At 32.0% G+C, this 20,325-nt stretch overlaps 1 protein-coding gene across 2 annotated transcripts in view; it reads right to left on the bottom strand.

The window, feature by feature from the left end:
* The window catches only part of LOC148274952 (uncharacterized), a 39,856-nt gene extending 20,095 nt beyond the window's left edge, over positions 1-19,761 (bottom strand). Inside the window, exons 1-3 of one of the 2 annotated variants that reach the window (XM_088236378.1) lie at positions 19,382-19,761; positions 10,637-11,028; positions 5,546-5,698 (exon numbers count right to left, since the gene is read on the bottom strand). In XM_088236378.1, the coding sequence (XP_088092504.1) occupies positions 5,546-5,698; positions 10,637-10,835 (352 nt within the window). In that variant the 5' untranslated portion in view covers positions 10,836-11,028; positions 19,382-19,761. The remainder of the gene's footprint in view (positions 1-5,545; positions 5,699-10,636; positions 11,029-19,381) is intronic. The other variant, XM_088236379.1, reaches the window with a different exon arrangement.
* Between the last annotated feature and the right edge of the window lie 564 nt (positions 19,762-20,325).

The raw sequence follows: 20,325 nt of genomic DNA, 5'->3' as shown, positions 1-20,325 counted from the left end.
GCTATGAGAAGTTATCTATATAGGTTTAAATTAAGGAATGATGACTATTGTCCATGCGATGATATTTCTTCACAGAGTATAGAACATTTGTTATTTCAGTGCCCATTTTTCAGTTTGCAACGCCATAATCTTGAAGCAGAATGCAGGAAAGATGCAATATCCTTAACAAATATCCACACTGTAGTTAAAAGTAGTTATCACGCGCCATTGTTCTTGAACTTTGCAACAATGGTGATTGGACTCATAAAGGTAATAAACCAAAATCAGTGATCGAACATCCCATTTCCAAGACAAACAAAAACTTTTTTTTTCCGAGTACCTTAGCCTTGTACATGACACGTAAGGCTACTAAATACAGGGGTCCAAATATGTATATAAAAAATAAAAAAAACTATCTAGCAGGGCGTGCGGTGAAGTTTTCGATTAGGTAACAGTCACTTGGTACTTGGTACTGGTTTAGGGTTACCATATTTCACTAGGGTCTCGTCGGGACATTCTGGAATTGGAATATGTAGAGCAAAAAATGCAACTTTATAATGGCTTTTTTACATTTTATGTGGTGCTTCTTGCGGAAGAAGTACCGCCGCCGCCGGCCATATTTTTTCTATGACTTAAAATAAACGTAATACTGCAATATTGATTCTACAGTCCCTGGCAGCAGGCGACATTTTTATTGGTCCTTTTCACTGGGCCAACATTAATGATATTACTTTTTCCACTATGGTTTTATGAGCACGAATGGAAATTAAATACTCAATTTAAAAAAGGAGAAAAAAACTTTTTTCTTTCACATAACCTATCGATTTCCACTCTATCAAGGCAAGTTCAGCTTCTTTAAAACCCTTACCGGTCCAATGTCGAATCTCATTCGACATCAATTTTTTCCATGGAAAATGATAAAATATGGATAATAAGACCATTACTATGTACATTTCAAAAATAAATCTCGTTTTTACGGCAAATCGAATTTTTATTTTTTTTTCAATGAAAAAATTAGATTCTATAATTTTCCAAAGTAGTGATGTCACACTAGTCGACATAGGACATAAGACTTGATATATCTCTCTTATTTAAAAAAATTATGAATTCGTATTTTTTGTAATCTTCAAATGGAAATTTTCACATCTGATTTGGAAAGTAAAATTTGTATAACCATGCTAAATGATAATACAAAAAATATTTATCCTTGCTGCGCGAAGAATGAATGTCCGCTAATTCAGCAACACATCTCTACCTATATGGATACCTTATACAAGAGAGAGCACGAAGATAGAAGTCATAACAAGGAAGACAAAGACGCTGTTCTGCGGCGATTGTTGTCTAAAACAGATTCAGTCTTCAGTCGGTTGATGACAGTGATGGAGGACGCACGCGCGTAACATGAGCGGCGTACTTGTGATTTTGAATTTATTTTGCTATAACAGGGCTAAATTATATATTTATTCGCATAAATTATGGAAAAGGAATTATCAAGCAGTGTCTTCATGTTTTTTTTTCAAATGTCTGAACTTTAGAATATTCCGTCTTTTACTAGTGGTAACACGATGTTACATCACCGCGCGCAAAGGGATTATTTACCACAGTCTTTTAAGAGTTAATGTCATAATACCATTGTGTCAACCGATTTAAGTGCTAAATTTGTTATAAAACCGTCACAATACACAGAAAATAAATCTGGAAGTGTTTGTTAGAATTAGCTCCACGGATATTAAAGTTCTCAATTTGCGCATGCGCGGACTTGTGAAATTCTGTACTGAGGGACCGCCTAGAACTAAAGCACTTACGTAGTTCCATAATCCAGAGTTAGACAAAGCGCAGTGTATTTTATATCAGTTCGCGCATAACTGCGCAGTCGAAAGGTTGTGCGTGGGGGTTGTCGCAATTTTTTGGAAGTTATGAATTAATGGACATCGAACCCATCTCAGATCGCTACGATTAAAACAACGAACTAACAATACAATATTTCTTGTACTTATTTAAAAGATTAGCTCATAGCTGATTTTATTGAATAAAAAGAAAATAGATACGGGTTGTTTTGAGGTCACAATTTTAGGGAAGCGTTGGTTCAATCCAATAAATGGACGGACCGCGTATATTAAATCAATCACAGTTATAAAAATTAGCAGTTAATTTATCATTATTGTCCTGCCCTCAGAATTTAGTGCCATTCTGTCATCTTTCTTGTCTAAATTCATTGGTTCTTCAAATTTATTGCAACAGGCGGAAAACATTTTTAGTCTAGGCATTTAATTTTTTTTTTACAGGATTTATGACCTGTCACTGGCTGGTTTGAGTGGTCATTTTCCACACTGTGTAACATTCACCACTTTGCCGAGGTTTGAACATCTACATTTCCTTAACTCTTTTGTATGTTAACTTTTGTGAAATTTCAGGCGTTGCCTAGTAGGTGGAATAATTCAGCCAGATGAATCTTACCCAAATCAATAAAGGTTTCAGCTTCTTTACTTCACAAAAGACAACAGAAGGCAGAATAGTGGATGTTACCAGGTGTGCAAAGTGGCCACTTAAACCAGCCAACGACAGGTTGTAAGCCCTGTAAATGCCTAGACTGCATTATTATTATTTTAGGAATCATCTTCAATCGGAGGAGAGAATCTATATAATATAAATTCTAATGTTATATGCAACTACTATGGGGAACAGGATATCAGAATGACATTAACCGACTACAAAGACAACAAAATAAAATATTAAATTTAGTATATGACCTTCCTTATCTAACAGCAATTAGAGAACTTTTTAAACAAACTAAGCAATTTAATATAACTGAACTCTTTCAACTAGAATCATTAAAATTTATCCATAAATTAGCCACTAATGTAATTGTAGACGAAGAACTAAAACTTGTAGAACATTGTAGTTAACATGGGCACTATACGATACTATCAGAAAAATATCAAAACTTTCTAAAACAAGACAAAGATAGTCGAGACTAATGAACCAGGGACTGGAATTATACAATAAACTACCAGACAAAACTAAACAAAAGACTCAAACAAACTTTTCAAAACATGTAAAGAATACCATTTTGAACAACAGAATATGAATAAAAAATGCATGTATTATTTTTGTTAAATAAATGTAGTCACCCGTAAGAGTTAATAAATTAATTACAATAAAAAAAGAAGCGCATTTATCAACAATATTTTGAGTTTGTCCAAATTTTTGTAGACAAGGACTGGATTCAACTCCCCGGGGAGCTGTTTATATTACAACAGAGATGAAGAACATTTAAGAAAAGGTAATATAGAAGTCCAGGCATCTACAGGGCTTGTGACCTGGTTTAAACCAGCCAATGACAGGTCATAAGCCCTGTAAATGCCTTGACATCCATATTCCCTTATTTAAAGTATTCTCCATCCCTGTTGTAATTTGTTAATCTTGATGACTCCCGAGGGGCTGATATCCAGTCTTTTGTCTGCGAACATTTGGACAAACTCAAATATTGTAATGAAACCAACTGGTCCAAAAAGAAGTGTAAAAATTGAAAAATTGTTTTCAGGCGTTGCCTAGTATGTGAAATAATTCAGTCAGATGAATCTCTTCACAACAATAAAGGTTTCAGCTCTTTAACTTCAGTAAAATCAACAAATGGAACAATTGAAGAAATACGGATGTTCAAACATAGGCAAAATGGTGAATGTTACACAGTGTGTAAAGTGGCCACTTAAACCAGCCATTGACAGGTCATAAGCCCTGTAGATGCCTGGACTTCTATATTACCTTCTCTTAAATGTTCTTCATCTCTGTTGTAATATGTTAATAAGCGCTTTTATATTTTTTATTTAGGCCAACTTGATGAATTTTGTATTGAAAAATTATATGACGAGTTTTACAATCATTTAAGTTACTTTGTTATATTTTATTAACAGCGTGAAGGTCAAAGGTTGGATTGTGTGATAAACGTTTAGTCAAAGTGTTGATGCGATAATCAGGCGCTATTGTTTCAGAGAACAATGTTCACCATTTATTAGCTTCTACATTGAAATACTTGCGATTTTGTTGGAGGCTTTTGAAGAATCAGTAACGGAATGTGGGTTAACTGCTGTTACTTGATAAATCAAATCAATTTGACGGAAATCTTGATTTCGTTTTATGCGGAAGGTCAATATTTGACCGTACCAGCTTTTTTGTTAAAAATTAATTGATGAAAAATTAATTTTACCCAAATCTTATATGAGAGCTTGCTACAGTACTATGCAGCGGTGTAAAATCATATAAGAACAATAAAGATAACAAAGAATGGTGAATTGAAAGAGACACAAGGAGACACTAAAAAGAAAGATATAAAAAGAGAAAAAGGCATAAAAGTATCAGTGATGGCAAAAGATCAATAAAAAGAAATACAAATAAAAAATAGTACAAAAAGGACAGGAAACAGATAAAAAAGAATAAATAATAACGGAGGTAGAAATGGAAAGAGAAGAAAAAGAAAAAGAGAGGCTTTCCTTTCAATATGACCTGTCGTTGGCTGGTTTAAGTGGCCACAAGCCCTGTAAATGCCTAGACTTCCATATTCCCTTATTTAAGGTATTCTCCATCCCTGTTGTAATTTGTTAATCTTAATGACTCCCGAGGGGGTGAAATCCAGTCTTTTGTCTACAAACATTTGGACAAACTCAAATATTGTAAGCAATATTATAATTCAATTGTTTTTGGATCGAAACAGATAATGGAAAATATCGCGATTTTTTTTACAATTTTAAATTAATAAGGGTCTATGAAACACCGTCGAGAATTTTTTATTTTTTTGTATTTGTTAGTAGCATAAAAAATGTTTTTCAACTTATCATTTATATTCCCGCGAAAAAGGTTAATTGCATTGGATGCGTCACGATTCGGTTAAATTTTAAACTTTGTTTGTGACCGTTTAAATTTAAATAGAACATAGTCACGAATCTTACGTCACAATTGAATGTAGCTGTACTGAAAGCTGCCAACAATAGAAAAGTGAAACTGAGATAATAGCACCTTTGTGAAAAGAGTGAACAATCAAATCGACACAACAGTTGGAATGTTTTTGACTCAGACAAATGATTAACAATGAATATGTTAGTTTTTTATATTACAAACAAGAATCTTATTACGTATTTGACAAATTTTAATGATTTTTAAAGTACCGTGAGATTTTCTAGTGCTGTGGGTGTTTTCTGCAAATTGAAAAATGCTGTTTTTGTGATCGGCACAATTTTCAATTACAGTTTTTTGTAAGAAAGCGGTTTAGCTGGTTTTAGCAGAACATAGAATCGACCATACTGCACCCGATAACACCAATATATATTTTTTTTCAAAATTGTGGAGTGGCTGCTTTCTACACAAATACGTTCAATTGTCAAGGCTAAACATGTCACGTTCTTGTGAAATCATATTTTTTAACAATTTTTTTCGAAAAATTACGAACAAAAACATTTCTTTACAGTATCCATATTAATTTCAAAAATACAATTAATTTTTCTTCATTCGTTTCACAAGTTTCTATCGGTATTCGTAGTATGTGATATTTCCCCATTCAGGAGTTCCTTACCTAGCCTATTCATCCCGTGACTGTAGTGTCCCTGGCGGTCCGCTTCCAGCATGACGGCAGCCTGCTGCTCCGCCGCGCCCTCGGGGGCCCCCGCAGCCACGAGGCTGTCCTTCATGAAGCGCCTGGCCTCCACCTGCTGAACGTGGAACATATCTGGAAGAGAAACACCCGGTTAGAGGATGAAAATGATTTTCGGGGTCGCGCGATCTGACTTTTCTTCATACAAAGACATATTTTGTCAAGATTTAAACTCAAAAATAATATCATTTGCCAATGATACGGTTGTTTTAGTTGAGGGAGTTAACTGGAACTCAAGTCAGTTTAGTAGCTAATGACGTTATAAATAAATTAAATTAATGTTTGACAAAAATATATTATCTTTAAATACGGAAAAGACAAAAATCATCCCATTTTTTATTAACAAAATAAACTTAGATTCAGTAGTAAAAATAATTTTTTACCAAAACAATTGTAACAAAACTAACTACGATCTCACATGTTCAGTACTTGATACAACAGATAAAATTAAATATCTCGGTGTATACATAGACCAAAACTTAAAATGGAAAGACTATATCAGTGAACTAGTTAAACGAATAAGAAAATGTAAATATATATTTATTAGATTAAGGAATGTTTTAAAAATCAATCATTTAAAAATTGCTCAATCGTACAATCTTTGTTACAATATGGTATTGTAGGATGGGGTGGTGCATATGCCAATATATTAAACCCTCTTAAAAAAGTACCAAGATTAATTATTAAAGTAATTTTAATTGACGTTTATAAGTGATTAAATGAATTTTATGTATGGAATATATCAAAGTAAATAAAACATATTTAAGAAATCTTTTTTATTAAAGAAATAAGTAATTAATGCTTTTCAATATAATAGAGGATGAGAGATTTGTTTTCGACATAGTAATAACTCAATTTCAACTTTTTTGGAGTTACCGTAGTTTATGTCTCGCGTCCAGATATGTATCTTGTGTCATGCAAACGGTGGATGATGCGATAACTTTTAGTTGAAAATATATAAGTTTATTATTTCTAAAAATAAATAAGTTTATTATCAGTTGTATCTAAGCTAAAATCAATAAAAAATACTATCAAAATAGTTGTTGTATCTTGACATGACAACAATTTATTCGACTCCTCCCGACCAATACAGATTTTAAATGCATCAACACCTTTCTCAGCCTGGCAATCCTACCAAACTTCCGACTTCTATGAATCTGGGATAAAGTTATATATCCTTGGGCCTATATAGTATTGCTGCCTTTGATCCAAAAAGTATTAACTCCTCTCCGTAAAATCAGATCCTTATCGGAGTGTCTAGTATTATGACTATGGTAAATGGTTGCATATTTTTCCCTGATGAGATGCGTGAGTATTAGTAGTCAAACCTTCTTCCATTTTTATCCCCAATCCTCTTTTGTTATATTTATGCATATATGTATATGTAAACTTAAATGTCAGCCGGTACTATCACCTGGTGATAAGCCTCAAAAGCGAAAAATAAAAAGTTTTTTCTATGAATTATTAAAATAAAGAAAAAAGGTTCCTACTTTGTTTATGCGTCTTAGATTGAGGAACGTTCCTGTAATTAATATGACCCATGAAGGAAAATCGTGTCAAGAAAAATTGGTCGAATGAATGACTGGTAGGTACTATGATCATTAATTACAACAATTAGAAGATTAATCGGTACTAGACCCTTTAAAAAAGAACATTAAACATATAAATAATTTTAAATGATGAAAACCGTGTTTTAAAAAATATAAATGGACTATTCACACTAGAATCGTGTGACACAAATAACAAAATTTTATCCAACAATGTCCAAAGGCTTGCAGACTGGCTGGATTTCCTCCCTGGGGAGTCATTCATATTAAAATTTGTTGCAACAGAGAGCGAAAACACATTTGAGAAGGGAATATGGGAGTCTAGGCATTTACTGAGCTTATGACCTGTCACTGGCTGGTTTAAGAGGCCACTTTACTTACTGTGTAATATTCACCATTCACACAACATTATCTATTTAATTCCCTACAATCAAACATCTACACAACTAATAATATAGGAACATTGTTTAAAAATCACAAATATAAAGGCCCTTTAACGTAATAAATCTGGCATATAGGTACCAATTAAATTGTAATTAATGATTTACATAGTTACATGTTTAACATTTTACATTGAAAAAACCAAAAGAAAATTTAATATCAGAGTAAAAGAACAGTTAAGGTGCATAAAAATACGAAATGGCTCCTGCAATGGTAGCCGAAACGTCGACAGCTTCCGTTTCCACACACACTTTTTTCTACAAAACACTCAGTTTACCCTGAAGATGACTCCTGCAATGGTAGCCGAAACGTCGGAACAAATCCAACACACACGGTATCACCCAACAAAGAAACATATAAATTAACAATATTTCCTTTTCAGTCCACTCCTGTCTTGTTTTAAAGATCGTATCCATCTTACTTTACAATTTTCATCCTTACAAGAGCAACATGGCAAAAAGTCTTGACTTATTAGCTCCATATGTTTCCATATATATTTATTCGATAATATTTAGTAAACACTGTGAATACAATAAGATTCATTAGTTGAGTGTACCCTGACAAAGAAGCTTGTGTAGCTTTAAAACCGGTTGGTTGAAAAATAAAAATAAGTGGTCTAAAACAAAGCTGTTTGGTAATTATTTTATTCATAAATAGAATAATGGTTTTTATACTCTATTCACGTTTCAGAATTGACATTATCAAGAAAACAGGAAAAGAACTCTAGATTGAATTAATTTTAGACGGTTGATTAGTTTACTTTTTTAAACCGAAGATGATCAAGTAAGTAGATACTGTGAAAATAATTCATTGCGAATTTTATATTATTCTGTTATTTTATTAAAACTCTGAGATAAAAATTATGTAAATCAACCATACACCACGTTGTGTTTAGTATCAGAATTTTTGATGATGATTTTAATAGCATTCAGGAATTCTTCATTTGATCATCAAATACTTACTATTATTGCCCATAATGTTAACTGTCTACATAATAAAATTCCATCAAACTGTAACTGCGATGTTATTTAATTTGAAAGTGAATATAAATATTTAGGAATATATATAGATGTAAATTTTAAATGGAATTGTCAAATATCATCTAACCTTTGTGATCGATTGCGGACTCTAGTTAGTACTTTATATTAGTTATCTTTTATTCTGCCAAAAAGTACACTCTTTTATTTTTCCTTGGTGGAGGCTATACTAAGATATGGTATCAAAGCATGGGTTTATTCAACAATCACAAACATCAAAATTATACAGAGTTTACAGTATTCCATCGTTAAAAAAAATGTCTCTTACGATATTCACAAAATAAGGAGTAACAAATGTGTACTATATAAATCTATTAAGGCGCTGCCGGTTCGAGGAATTCTGTGGCTCTGTGTCATTTTGGAACGAGGAAAAAGTGATACATTCAAAAATATATTAGAACATGGTTATTATACAAGGTTCACACAAAATGAAGGTTTAGTGATTCCAAAGACAAGCAACAAATATGAAAAAAGAACTATGAAATATGTGGTTCCAGTTGTGTTTAATTTGTTACCAAACAATCTTAGAAATGGCACTACCAAAAGTGACAAGGGCAAAATAAGAGACTGGCTATTTGATTTGGAGTTTATATATTAATAAAACTGAATATTTGTAAATATAAAGCAGGAATATAAATATGTAATATTGACATGGATATTTATATATGTTCCCATATATATGTGTATGTGTATATACGTGTATATATATATATATGTGTTTATGGATATGTATGTGTGCATGTACGGGTATAGATATAGATATGGATAAATATATGGATAAAGATATAGATATAAATATAGATATGTAAAGAAATAATGTTTTTTTTTAAAGGCTTTGTGCCTATTAATTATGTAAACACCTTTGTTTTAAATTTTGGTAATCCGGTTTTGTATTTATTTTTATCTTATAATTGCGATATCATAAACTTATTTTTTGCTTTTTTTTCATTTTTCTAAATCTTATTTGAAAACGTATTATATGTATTTTTTTTTCGCTCCTTATATTTAAGTTAGAAGTAATTATTATTATACAACTATGTTGTGTTATCACATGTTTTCATGTAAAGGATCTTTACCGACAAGCCATATTAATTGGCTTGGTGAGTCCTGTAAAAAAAAATATATATACGAGTATATTGCATCTCAAAGATATTGTTAAACTTTGATACAGCTATTATGACAAAACATTTAATTATATAAAACATTCTTATTAAAATGTTAATATTTAACATAATATTATCACACAATATTTCAAAACATGATAGGCAAAGCTTTTATACATATATTTTTGAACTTAATATATTTAAATTCTTGATAGATGTCTGAATCAGAGTGTCTTTGAAAAAGGCAAAATACCTGAAAAAGTTGCTTTGTACGGCAGCTAGAAAAGTTTATAATTATTATTTTTATTTTATTACTGTAAAGTAATTAATAAAAAATTCAAAACATTCGCTGTGGAAAACGAACATAAACATATTTTGTTACAATTTTAGTTTCTTTATTTTTATATTTTGTATTCGCTTTATGTAAAAAAAAATATTTTTCCAAAAATAAATATAATAAAATGAATGTATTGTTGATAAGTTTTAATAAAATGTTGTACACTTAACACAGGGCTCTTGGCCTCTTAGAGTTAGAGATATGATGCTATTTTTTTGTAACGTGTATCTTTGTATGAATAAATAAAATCAAATAAATAGTTCAGCACCATACTGAATAAAATTACCATACCATAAAATACTATGCAGGGAATAAATAATCAAATAATTAAATATAAAACAATAACAGTTATTACCTAATCAATAATGAAAGAAACATAATAGGGGACCACGATAAATAAACACAAATAAAAACTTAAATAAAATATTTGATATCTAATTGCCATACCATATAATATTATTTATCAACAGATTATTTAATCAACTTAGTTGTTTGGGTTTTAAATATACACATTTATAAATAAGTTATTTGAATAAATTCTAACTTACTGTGATTTTTTAAGGTGCAGTACGAAGATTTTCTTGACACGCTAATGGAGTAGTCTGTGTTATTCCGAACGTTATCAAACACTGAAGACCCGTCAAATTTACATTCAAAACATAGCCTGCGACCGCCGCCGCCTCCTATTGGTGAGTTCTTCAAGATGGCGCCTCCAGCGAAAACGTACCGGCCATACGTAACAAACATTTTGTTGCCGCGAAATTACACAAGAGTCAACGAATATTTGTTTACGACGCGCGATTAAAGTGATGTTATCTGTAATTACACAGCACTGTTATCTAAGTTAAAAGTATGTATTTATTTTATCAAGTTGTAGTTAGTTTGTCAGTTGTTTTTATTTAACATTCAAATTCAAATAAGTAGTTCTTTCACATCGTAACTATGGAAAACTTTTACATTATAAAACAAAAGATAAACGGGGATTTGTCAAAATAATTCGTTGTAAAAAATCCGTCTGGAGTCGATTTCTAGATTTTAATTTTTTTAAATAGGCGAGACTCAAAAAAATATACAAGACATTATTCAGTCTTCAAAACGTTAAAATCAATGATAATTTTATCATCAATATCATCATCCTCTTATCCTAACCTGATGGCGCATCAAATGTATTGTGTTGCAAGGTGATCGGTCTTGACAGTCTTACGCTTCAGGTGCAAGTTCAGGGACAATAAAATATTGCAATGGAAAACCATCTTCGCAAGCAATATTTCATGTCGACCATCTCAGAAATTTAACCCTGTACCTCGAGCATGGTAGGCAAATACGCAAACCAGTGGCGATTTTGTAAGTAAGGCAAGTGATGCTTCGCCTCACAAAAATGGTACTTCACTCGTTCACAACGCGGCACGTTGATTAAAAAGCTTTAATGTAAGAATATGTCAACGTAAAACCAACCCTATTCCTTTTTGTCCAAAATACGTTTTTTTTGTAACACACAGGTAATGCACACGACAACTTCTACATGTCTATTAATTTAGTCGCATTCCTACTGACAACACGTGCTGCAAGCAAAACATGTATTTATTTCAATGTACAAACGGTTGAGTTTAGAGTACATTCTTGTCGGTTAGGCAGAAAGAAAGCGAGCCTCAAAAGTTAGGAGAGAACGTGCTTGCCGGACGTCAACGAGTAAGTGAGTTTCGACCTTGGGATAATATTTTGACCATAATTCATTCAAACGATGAATCTGATTTTTATGGCACCTCGTAGATGAAATAAGAGGAAAAGAGCAGCGAGCGGAATATCTACTCTTGTGTTAGTCTCCATTAGTCGCTGTTGCTCCCGCTCATTTCGGAATTTAGTACGTATATACCCAGTAATGAATAACTCCGTAAAACTCAAAAAAACGTACACAGGCTTATTTTTTTTGCCGTTTTAAAAAAATATATATAGTAACGTATCCTTCTTCTTCAGCCTTATTTTCTCCACTGCTGGATAAATACCTCTTTCAAACGTCTCTATTCCTTCCTATCACCCGCTTTCATCATCCACGTTTTACCGGCAATAGAGGCAATGCCGTCGACCCATTTTTTCAGTGGCCTTCCAACACATCTTTTGTTTGCCCATGGTCTCCACTTTATTATTCTGGGTGTCCACTTGCCATCATTTTGTCTCGCCAAGTGTCCTGCCCACTGCCATTTCAATTTCGCTGCACGATCCATGATATCCACGACTCCGGTTCGGTGCCTTATTTCTTCATTTCTTACTCTGTCTCTTAGACAACCACCGAGCATCTGTCTTTCTATGGATCGTTGCGTGTATTTTGATTTATGGCTTCTTTTTTGTGTTATAGACATGGTTTCTAGTCCGTATGTTGTCACCGGCAATATGCACAATTCATCTACTTGTCTTTTCAAGCATATAGGGACTTTTTTATTTTCAAAAATATGTTTAAGTTTACCGAAAGCAGCCGAACTTAGCCCTATTCTTCTTGGTAACTCCGCTATCTGGTTATCTTTACCAAATTTGACTTTGTGTCCATATATCTAGATAAATGTATTCATCAACCACTTCGATTTTATTATTGTTAATGAATATGTCTCGTCCTGCTGGACTCATAATATTTGTTTTATGAATATTCATTTCCAAACCAATCATCTTTGAAGCCTCATGTAGTTCCATAATCATTTCGCCTAGTTCATCCATGTCTTTACTTATAACTATTATATTATCTGCAAATCTAAGGTGACTCAAATACATGCCATCGATCTTTACACCCTTATTTTCCCAATTTAGCGTTTTAAATACATCCTCTAAGGCTAGCGTAAAAAGCTTTGGCGATATTGTGTCCCCTTGTCTGACACCCTTCTCTATTTTGATTTGTGTCTGTGATGTGTGATTGTGATCGGTTTTTGAGTCTTCATTAATCTTCACATCCATAGTAGCGTTGTCATAAATGAATTTTATTAATCTAGAACTAACTCGGGCATTTTGGAGTGCTTCAATAGTAACGTATTAATAAATATTCATTATTAAAGTCTAGCAGTATTGGAGTGTAAAATGATATTGTAGCTTCAATAAAATTTTAGACCAAAACCGCCACTGACGCAAACCAGTACAAGGCGAACTGATCTTAACTTGATTTCCTTTTCAGGGATTTTTATCTGAGCTATCCTTTTAAAACTGACATTAGTTTATATGAGATTGAACACAAATACTGCCGAATGATCGTCAAATTAGCACAATTTGTTTACAAGGAAACTTCCACAAATGTTTTTTTATTTTAAATAAAAAAGGTATTATCGTATAAAATGTTTAACTGTTACAACAAAAGTTATTATGTTAATTTATTATTAACACACTGTAGTAGTGTTAAAATAAAACATTGTTGAAATAATACTTTCATTATTGGAGCTCCGTCAGTTTGACATTTCAAGCGATCACTAATACGTCAAACAAAATAAAAATGTTTTTGTATCTACACAAGGTAACGGTCAATCAATGAATTTGCATATCTTAATTAAAAATGAAATTATCAATTTAAAACGTTTGAGAACAAAACAACTGTAATTTATATTAAGAACTTATTTCAACTGTGAATATTTAATTTCCCGACCGCCATTTTCACGTTAGAATCGCTATGAAGAAAAACACCAACTAGATGATTATGAAAGGTGCAGAATAAATATACAGATTCATATATTTACTAATTATAAAATTATATAGCTATCTATTTTTTAAATGTATGATCATAATAGTTGCAAATATATTTATAAATAGAATTAAGAGTAGAGACACGTGAGCAACTACTAAGAGACTTGCCAACTCGTCTTTTTTTCTAAAGTTTTTGGCGAACATCTTAAAAAAATAAGCAAGTAAATAAGTAGGTACAGTGAACGTAATTTAATTGATGATCATTCAGAAGAGTAAAACAAATGTATAACAGAAATAGTGAATAATAAGGCTTACGGATTGTCAGCAAGTTACCCGAAGAAATAAAAGAAATAGAAAGGCATAGAATTAAGAATAGTCCAGAAACCGCATACGAGCATCAAACAGAAGGCGACTAAATTACTCATAAATTTTACGTTTGGACCCATTAGTTTCTTTGTAGACGTCGCTCAGTACGCAACTCCTGATTTGAATTCAACTATGCCATGTTGTGTCCTTTAAAAGTGTAGACATACTGCTAAGATCTTAAAGAAACAGGATGGGATCACATTTCATCTAAAATTAGCAAATTAATGTGTATGTAGCAAATACGTTACATAAAAATTGAATTATTTTTCCATCTGTCAGATTGTCGAAAAAATCAAAATGGACATTTCGTTAGTGTTGCCGGGGCAGTAAATTTTTTTACCCTACTTTGGTCATCTAATGAGAACACTAATGAAAATTGGATCTCGGATTAAACGACTCGGACATTTGACCGACATTATCTTTAAAACATTAAATATTATTCAACATATCTGTTCTTGTTTAAAAGTTTAAAGTTCATTAATTCAATTATTCTTATTAAATGACCCTTTACTTATCTACTCTGTTGTGTCAATCAATATTTCCACAATAAAATTTTAGAAATATTAACATATTGCTTTTTTTACCTTACATTTTTACCAACATTACGCGGTGACATCCCGAATGCGCGCGGCGTAAGTGGGGCATAGTGGGGGCATTTTTGGACACAGTCCGAAGTATTCAAATATGATTATACGCTCCTTCTGGACTATTCTTAATTCTATATAGAAATGATTGAAATATTTAAAATTTATTATAAAAAATAAAAAATGTGGCCTTTTTTAAAAGTTTGTATTAGTTCTTAAGATGTTATGAACGAACTTAATAAAGCATAAATAAATGTAAGTATAACTTTAATTGTGAAAAACAAAACTTGCAGATTTCAGCAAGTTACCAAAAGAAATAGAAAGTATTGAAATATTTTTTACATATTACAACAGAGATGAAGAACATTTTAGAAAAGGTAATATGGAAGTCTCGGCATCTACAAGGCTTAAGACTTGTCATTGGCTGGTTTAAGTGGCCACTTTACACACTGTGTAACATTCACCGTTCTACCCATATTTGTACATCAAAATTCCTTAAAGTCTTCCTTCTGTTGATGTTTGTAAAGTTAAAGAGCTGAAACCATTATTTATGCGGGTGAGATTCATATAATTGAATTATTTCATCTACATACTAGGCAACGCCTGAAAATATTATTTTTTCCATTTCTATACTTCTTCATGGAACAGGTGGATTTATCAACAATGTTTTCTAGACAAATACTGGATAAAACTCCCTGGGGAGCTGTTAATATTAACGTATTTTAAATTTATTTGAAAAAATATGTTATTGAGAAATTTTGATAAAAATTGTGACGTTATTATATGTTTATATAATTTCTTGAGATGATATGAACTAATTTAATACAGCATAAATACATAAATTCAATCAAAACCAAACTATCTCAGAATAATTCATTTTTGAAAAGTCTCAACAGTACTTTGATATTAAATAAATACAATGCGTATTTTTACACCACACAGTCATTTAATATTCACAGAAACACCCTGTACACCTGATAATGAGTAATTCTGAATACCCGAAACATTTTTATTTGCAACCCAGTAAGTTTTTCCTATTTAAAGGGAAAACATTGAAATCTCCAGAGTCAAGCAATCACAGAAAAAACAAACAACGGACAGGCCATCGCGCCGTTTTTCCGTGGGGGTAGCGGAGAGGATAGAACGCCGAATCACTTTGTTTTTGCAAACTGACCTCATTTCCTCTACATTCATACATCTTTTCATCTACGCCCTGCTTGATGCTCATCTGAAGAAACTCTACTTGCATTATTAACTCTGACAGATAAAAAAACTAAATTTCAAATCTAGATTTTTTTTTCCACCGCAAGATTTCCACGAGTGCCAAGTTCCAGAATATAAAAGACGATATAATATTAGTCCATTTAAAGACTACGTCATTTAATGTTATCATGATTAAACAAATATATTTTTGCAGGAATAGGGAAATATCACTTTTTTTACATTTTAAAGTCATAAAAGTCGATGAAATACTGTCCAATAAATTATTTTTTTTACAAATTATTAGTAATAAGAAAAATAATTTAATTTGTAATTCCTGCAAAAACAATTATTCCATTGGCCACGCCATTAATACGACTTAATTCATTTTTATTTGTTCCCGACCATTAAAATTTGTTTAGAACATTATTACAAATCTTGACGTCATAACATCCAAGGCCAAGCACGTCGCGTTTTTCTCACAACGTATTTTTATTAAATTTCAGCATATAGTATTTTGAGCGCTATGATTTGTTAAAGATTTGTGTTTCTGAAATTACTCCGCGTTTGACGCCTCAAGTTCTCTTCCGCTTCTTCTCTGTCAGTTCTGCCGATTGGTCCGTTGACGGTAAGTAAACCGGAAATCTTTCACAGCTCTCTTATCATCGGTGGATTCATATGAACTAGTGACGTCGTACAATGTAGTTCGTTTTTATTAAATTATTTTTTTACGTTTTTCGTAGATGAAAAAGCTTCGTCATACAATTGAATGCTCTAAGTTTTACCGCGCGTAAGAAAATATTTTTTCTTCCCAATTTCCCGTAGGGCTGAAGTCCCTCATTTTAATATTTTGTTACATAAAATAAATAATGAAAAAATTAAATTTTTTGTATAAAGCCATTAGTATAAAGTTTTGTACTCCTGAAAAATAGTCGGCTTAAATCGATTATAAATATACTTATAAATATAGATTTTTTCTCTGATCAAATGTTTTATCAGTTGATATCAAACCTCAAACCATCTGAAATAATTGAAAATATTATTATTTTTTTGGCAAATAACATCTTATTATTGCGTTCAACCACAGTAGCTATATTCCGAGATAAACAGTTGATGACGATTTTTTACATATTAATGTATGTCTCTATGAAATGTGGTTTTCTAATTTCTATTTCTGTTTTCTATATGATTATTTTTATTTTCTACTTAAGTACCTTGAATTATATAACTGTATAAGGACATTCAATCTATCTAATCTTCACATTCGTTTGAAAATGCCCTAACAAGGCCAAACAATTGTCACGAAATTTTTGTTTTGATGTTTTTATATTTGTTCTTGATTTGATATGAAATTTTTGTTTTGTTCTACAAAATAAACACCAAATCAATCAATATTTTTTTTATATTCGCACATGCATTACATTGCGTAAGGTTCCACATTAGTAAAGCAATAGAAGTGTATTATTTTATTACAATAGGCAAATATCACATACGACGAATACCGATAAAAATATATTAAAAGGATTTAGAAAAATCAATTATATTTTCAAAATCAATATTGTGGAAAAATGTTCACACACCTAACTTTAAAAAAGAAATTGTAAAAAAATATTTCCCTCCAAAAACGCGGCCTTGATGATTGTGACGACAAGATTCGTGACGATGTTCTATTCAAATTTAAACAATCATAAAAAAGTGCAAAATTTTCACGAAACATGACAACAACGTCAAGACCGTTTTCGTAGGAATTCAAAATAATACATTACAATATTTGAGTTTGCCCAAATGTTTGTAGACAAAAGACTGGATTTCACCCCCTCGGGAGTCATTAAGATTAACAAATTACAACAGAGATGGAAAATACCTTAAATACTAAAATCAACAAATGGAAGAATTGACAAATGTGGATGTTCAAACATAGGCAAAATGGTTAATGTTACACAGTGTGTAGAGTGGCCGCTTAAACCAGCCAATGACAGATCATAAGCCCTGTAAATGCCTAGATTTCCATATACCCTTATTTTAGGTATTCTCCATCCCTGTTGTAATTTGTTAATCTTAATGACTCCCGAGGGGGTGAATTCCAGTCTTTTGTCTACAAACATTTAGACAAACTCAAATATTGTAATGGAACCAACTGGTCCAAGAAGATGTTTAAAATTTGAAAAAAATTTTTCGTGCGTTGCCTAGTATGTGAAATAATTCAGTCAGATGAATCTCTTTACAAAAATAAAGGTTTTAGTTCTTTAACTTCACTAAAATCAACAAATGGAAGTATTTAAGAAATATGGTTGTTCAAACATAGGCAAAATGGTGAATGTTATACAGTGTGTACAGTGGCCACTTAAACCAGCCAATGACAGGTCATTAGCCCTTTAAATGCCTAGACTTAAGTCAGATTAGTCTCTTCACAACAATAAAGGTTTCAGCTCTTTAGTTTCGCTAAAATTAACAAATGGAAGACTTTAAGAAATATGGATGTTCAAGCATAGGCAAACTGGTGAATGTTACACAGTGTGTAAAGTGGCCACTTAAACCAGCCAATGACAGGTCATAAGCCCTGTAAATGCCTAGACTTCTACATTCCCTTATTTCAGGTATTCTCCAGCCCTGTTGTAATTTAATAATCAAAATAATACATTTTTATATTATTTATTTTAAAAAATATATTTTTTTTTATATTTCCCTGTCGTCAAACTCAGTTAATCGATTGTCTGTGTCCGGGAGGATATATTAGAAGCTAACATAAGTTGTGTCCGTTTTTTTATAATTTTTAAAAATGGGCACTAAAAGTAAAATAAAACTGTAATCAATCCTTCTTTTAATTTTTAAAAAGAACCAGAATTCTATACGAATGCTTTCGATTCGATCGGTACTCTTAGGTCAAAATCCTGAAAAAGGAAATACGTCGGACAAAAATAATCGGACTTATCTCCTTTTTTTAATATTAAAAGGAGATATTATAAAGTTCGCCTCGTAATGTAGTCGATGAGGCGTTTGCCTATCATTTTTGAGGTCCTGGCTTCGATTCTTGGCTGAGTGGGCGTAAATATTTGTTTGTAAAGGTTTTTTGAACTGCAATATTTTATAGTTCCTGGGTACGTATTCTGGTGGGAAGTTAAAATTTATCTCTTATTTTATCTACAAAGTAAAATTAAGTTTTCCGTATGAAAAAAATAATATGTTCAGAATTTTTTTTTCTAAACATGTTCAATTACTGTTTTCCGACGAACATACTTTGAATTTTTATACAAATATACACAATTTTGTACATAAATATCGATTTTAGTTTATACCGTCTCAGTATGTACCGACGAAGATAGCCGTTCATAATCGTGGCCCTGAATTGGAACCTGAAGCCTTAAACTGATCATCTTACCTTCACGTAACAGATAATTGAACTGTGCTGCATTCGGTTTATCAATACACTGACCTATGCACCACCGGGGGCAGGAAAGGGGATAATGATGATAAAACTATTGTATTTACCACGTGATATTCTATAAAAAGGTCCTTCAGACAAAAATAATTTAACTGAACTACCATTGAGTGTTATTTAAAATACCAGTCTCCAGTTATTCTAAATTTGTAGTTTTAAGTATCACTTGTCTTATATTTCCATAATAAATTAATCGACATGCTTGTGTCAACGAATTTAGCGCCAATCTGCTACGAGAACATTCGTTTTGGTTTAGTTTGTAAATACAACATTTTTTATGACAACTAGTTTAAATTTTACGTTATGATGACACCATTTGAATAAGTAAACTGAATATATTTTTTAAAACCATTATTTTAATGTTCAATTTGTAAATTACACAACGATTTGACAGGACAACGCGGTTAGGTAAAATATTCGAGGAAATGTCAAAATATTGCATTGACGCATGCGCATTTCAGAAAAAATAGAGCATGCGCAGTATTGCTCAGATGCTTATTTTCATCTTCCTTCTCTTGTTCGTAATCAGCGGTGCATAGGGCACTGAACTGATATTATTTTAGTATTTTTTTTAAGTATCTCCTGTCGAGAGTGAGAGGCTTGTCAGCAGGTGGAAAAGAGAGGATATCGAAGGAAGTTATGAATCTTTCAAATATTTTTATTATTTTGCAACTGGCGGTTCTTTATACGGTCTCTTCAGGAAACACCCAACATTTGTTTTTCCATAGACCGCTGAGTGCACTTAATTTTGTACACTTCTAGCAGTAAGGGACTTGATTAAAAAACCCTATCTTGTGACCGGCAGAACACGAAAGTTGAAGACTTTGGCCTTCAGATTGTTGGGGATTTCCTTATTTCTGAAAACGTGTTTCAGCTTTCCAAAAGCAGCCTAACTTAACCCAATTCGTCTAGGCAGTTATGCAGTTTGATTTAATTTTTCCCATTTGATTTTGTGTTCAAGGTAAATTTACTCGTCAGCAGCACTGATTGTTCG

This window comes from Micrasema longulum, unplaced genomic scaffold (assembly GCF_059751315.1).
Source record: "Micrasema longulum isolate JH-2025_06_02 unplaced genomic scaffold, ASM5975131v1 h1tg001547l, whole genome shotgun sequence".
NCBI classification, from domain to species: domain Eukaryota; kingdom Metazoa; phylum Arthropoda; class Insecta; order Trichoptera; family Brachycentridae; genus Micrasema; species Micrasema longulum.
The sequence above is the reverse complement of the archived record's forward strand: the minus strand, read 5'-3'. Positions and strand labels throughout refer to the sequence as shown.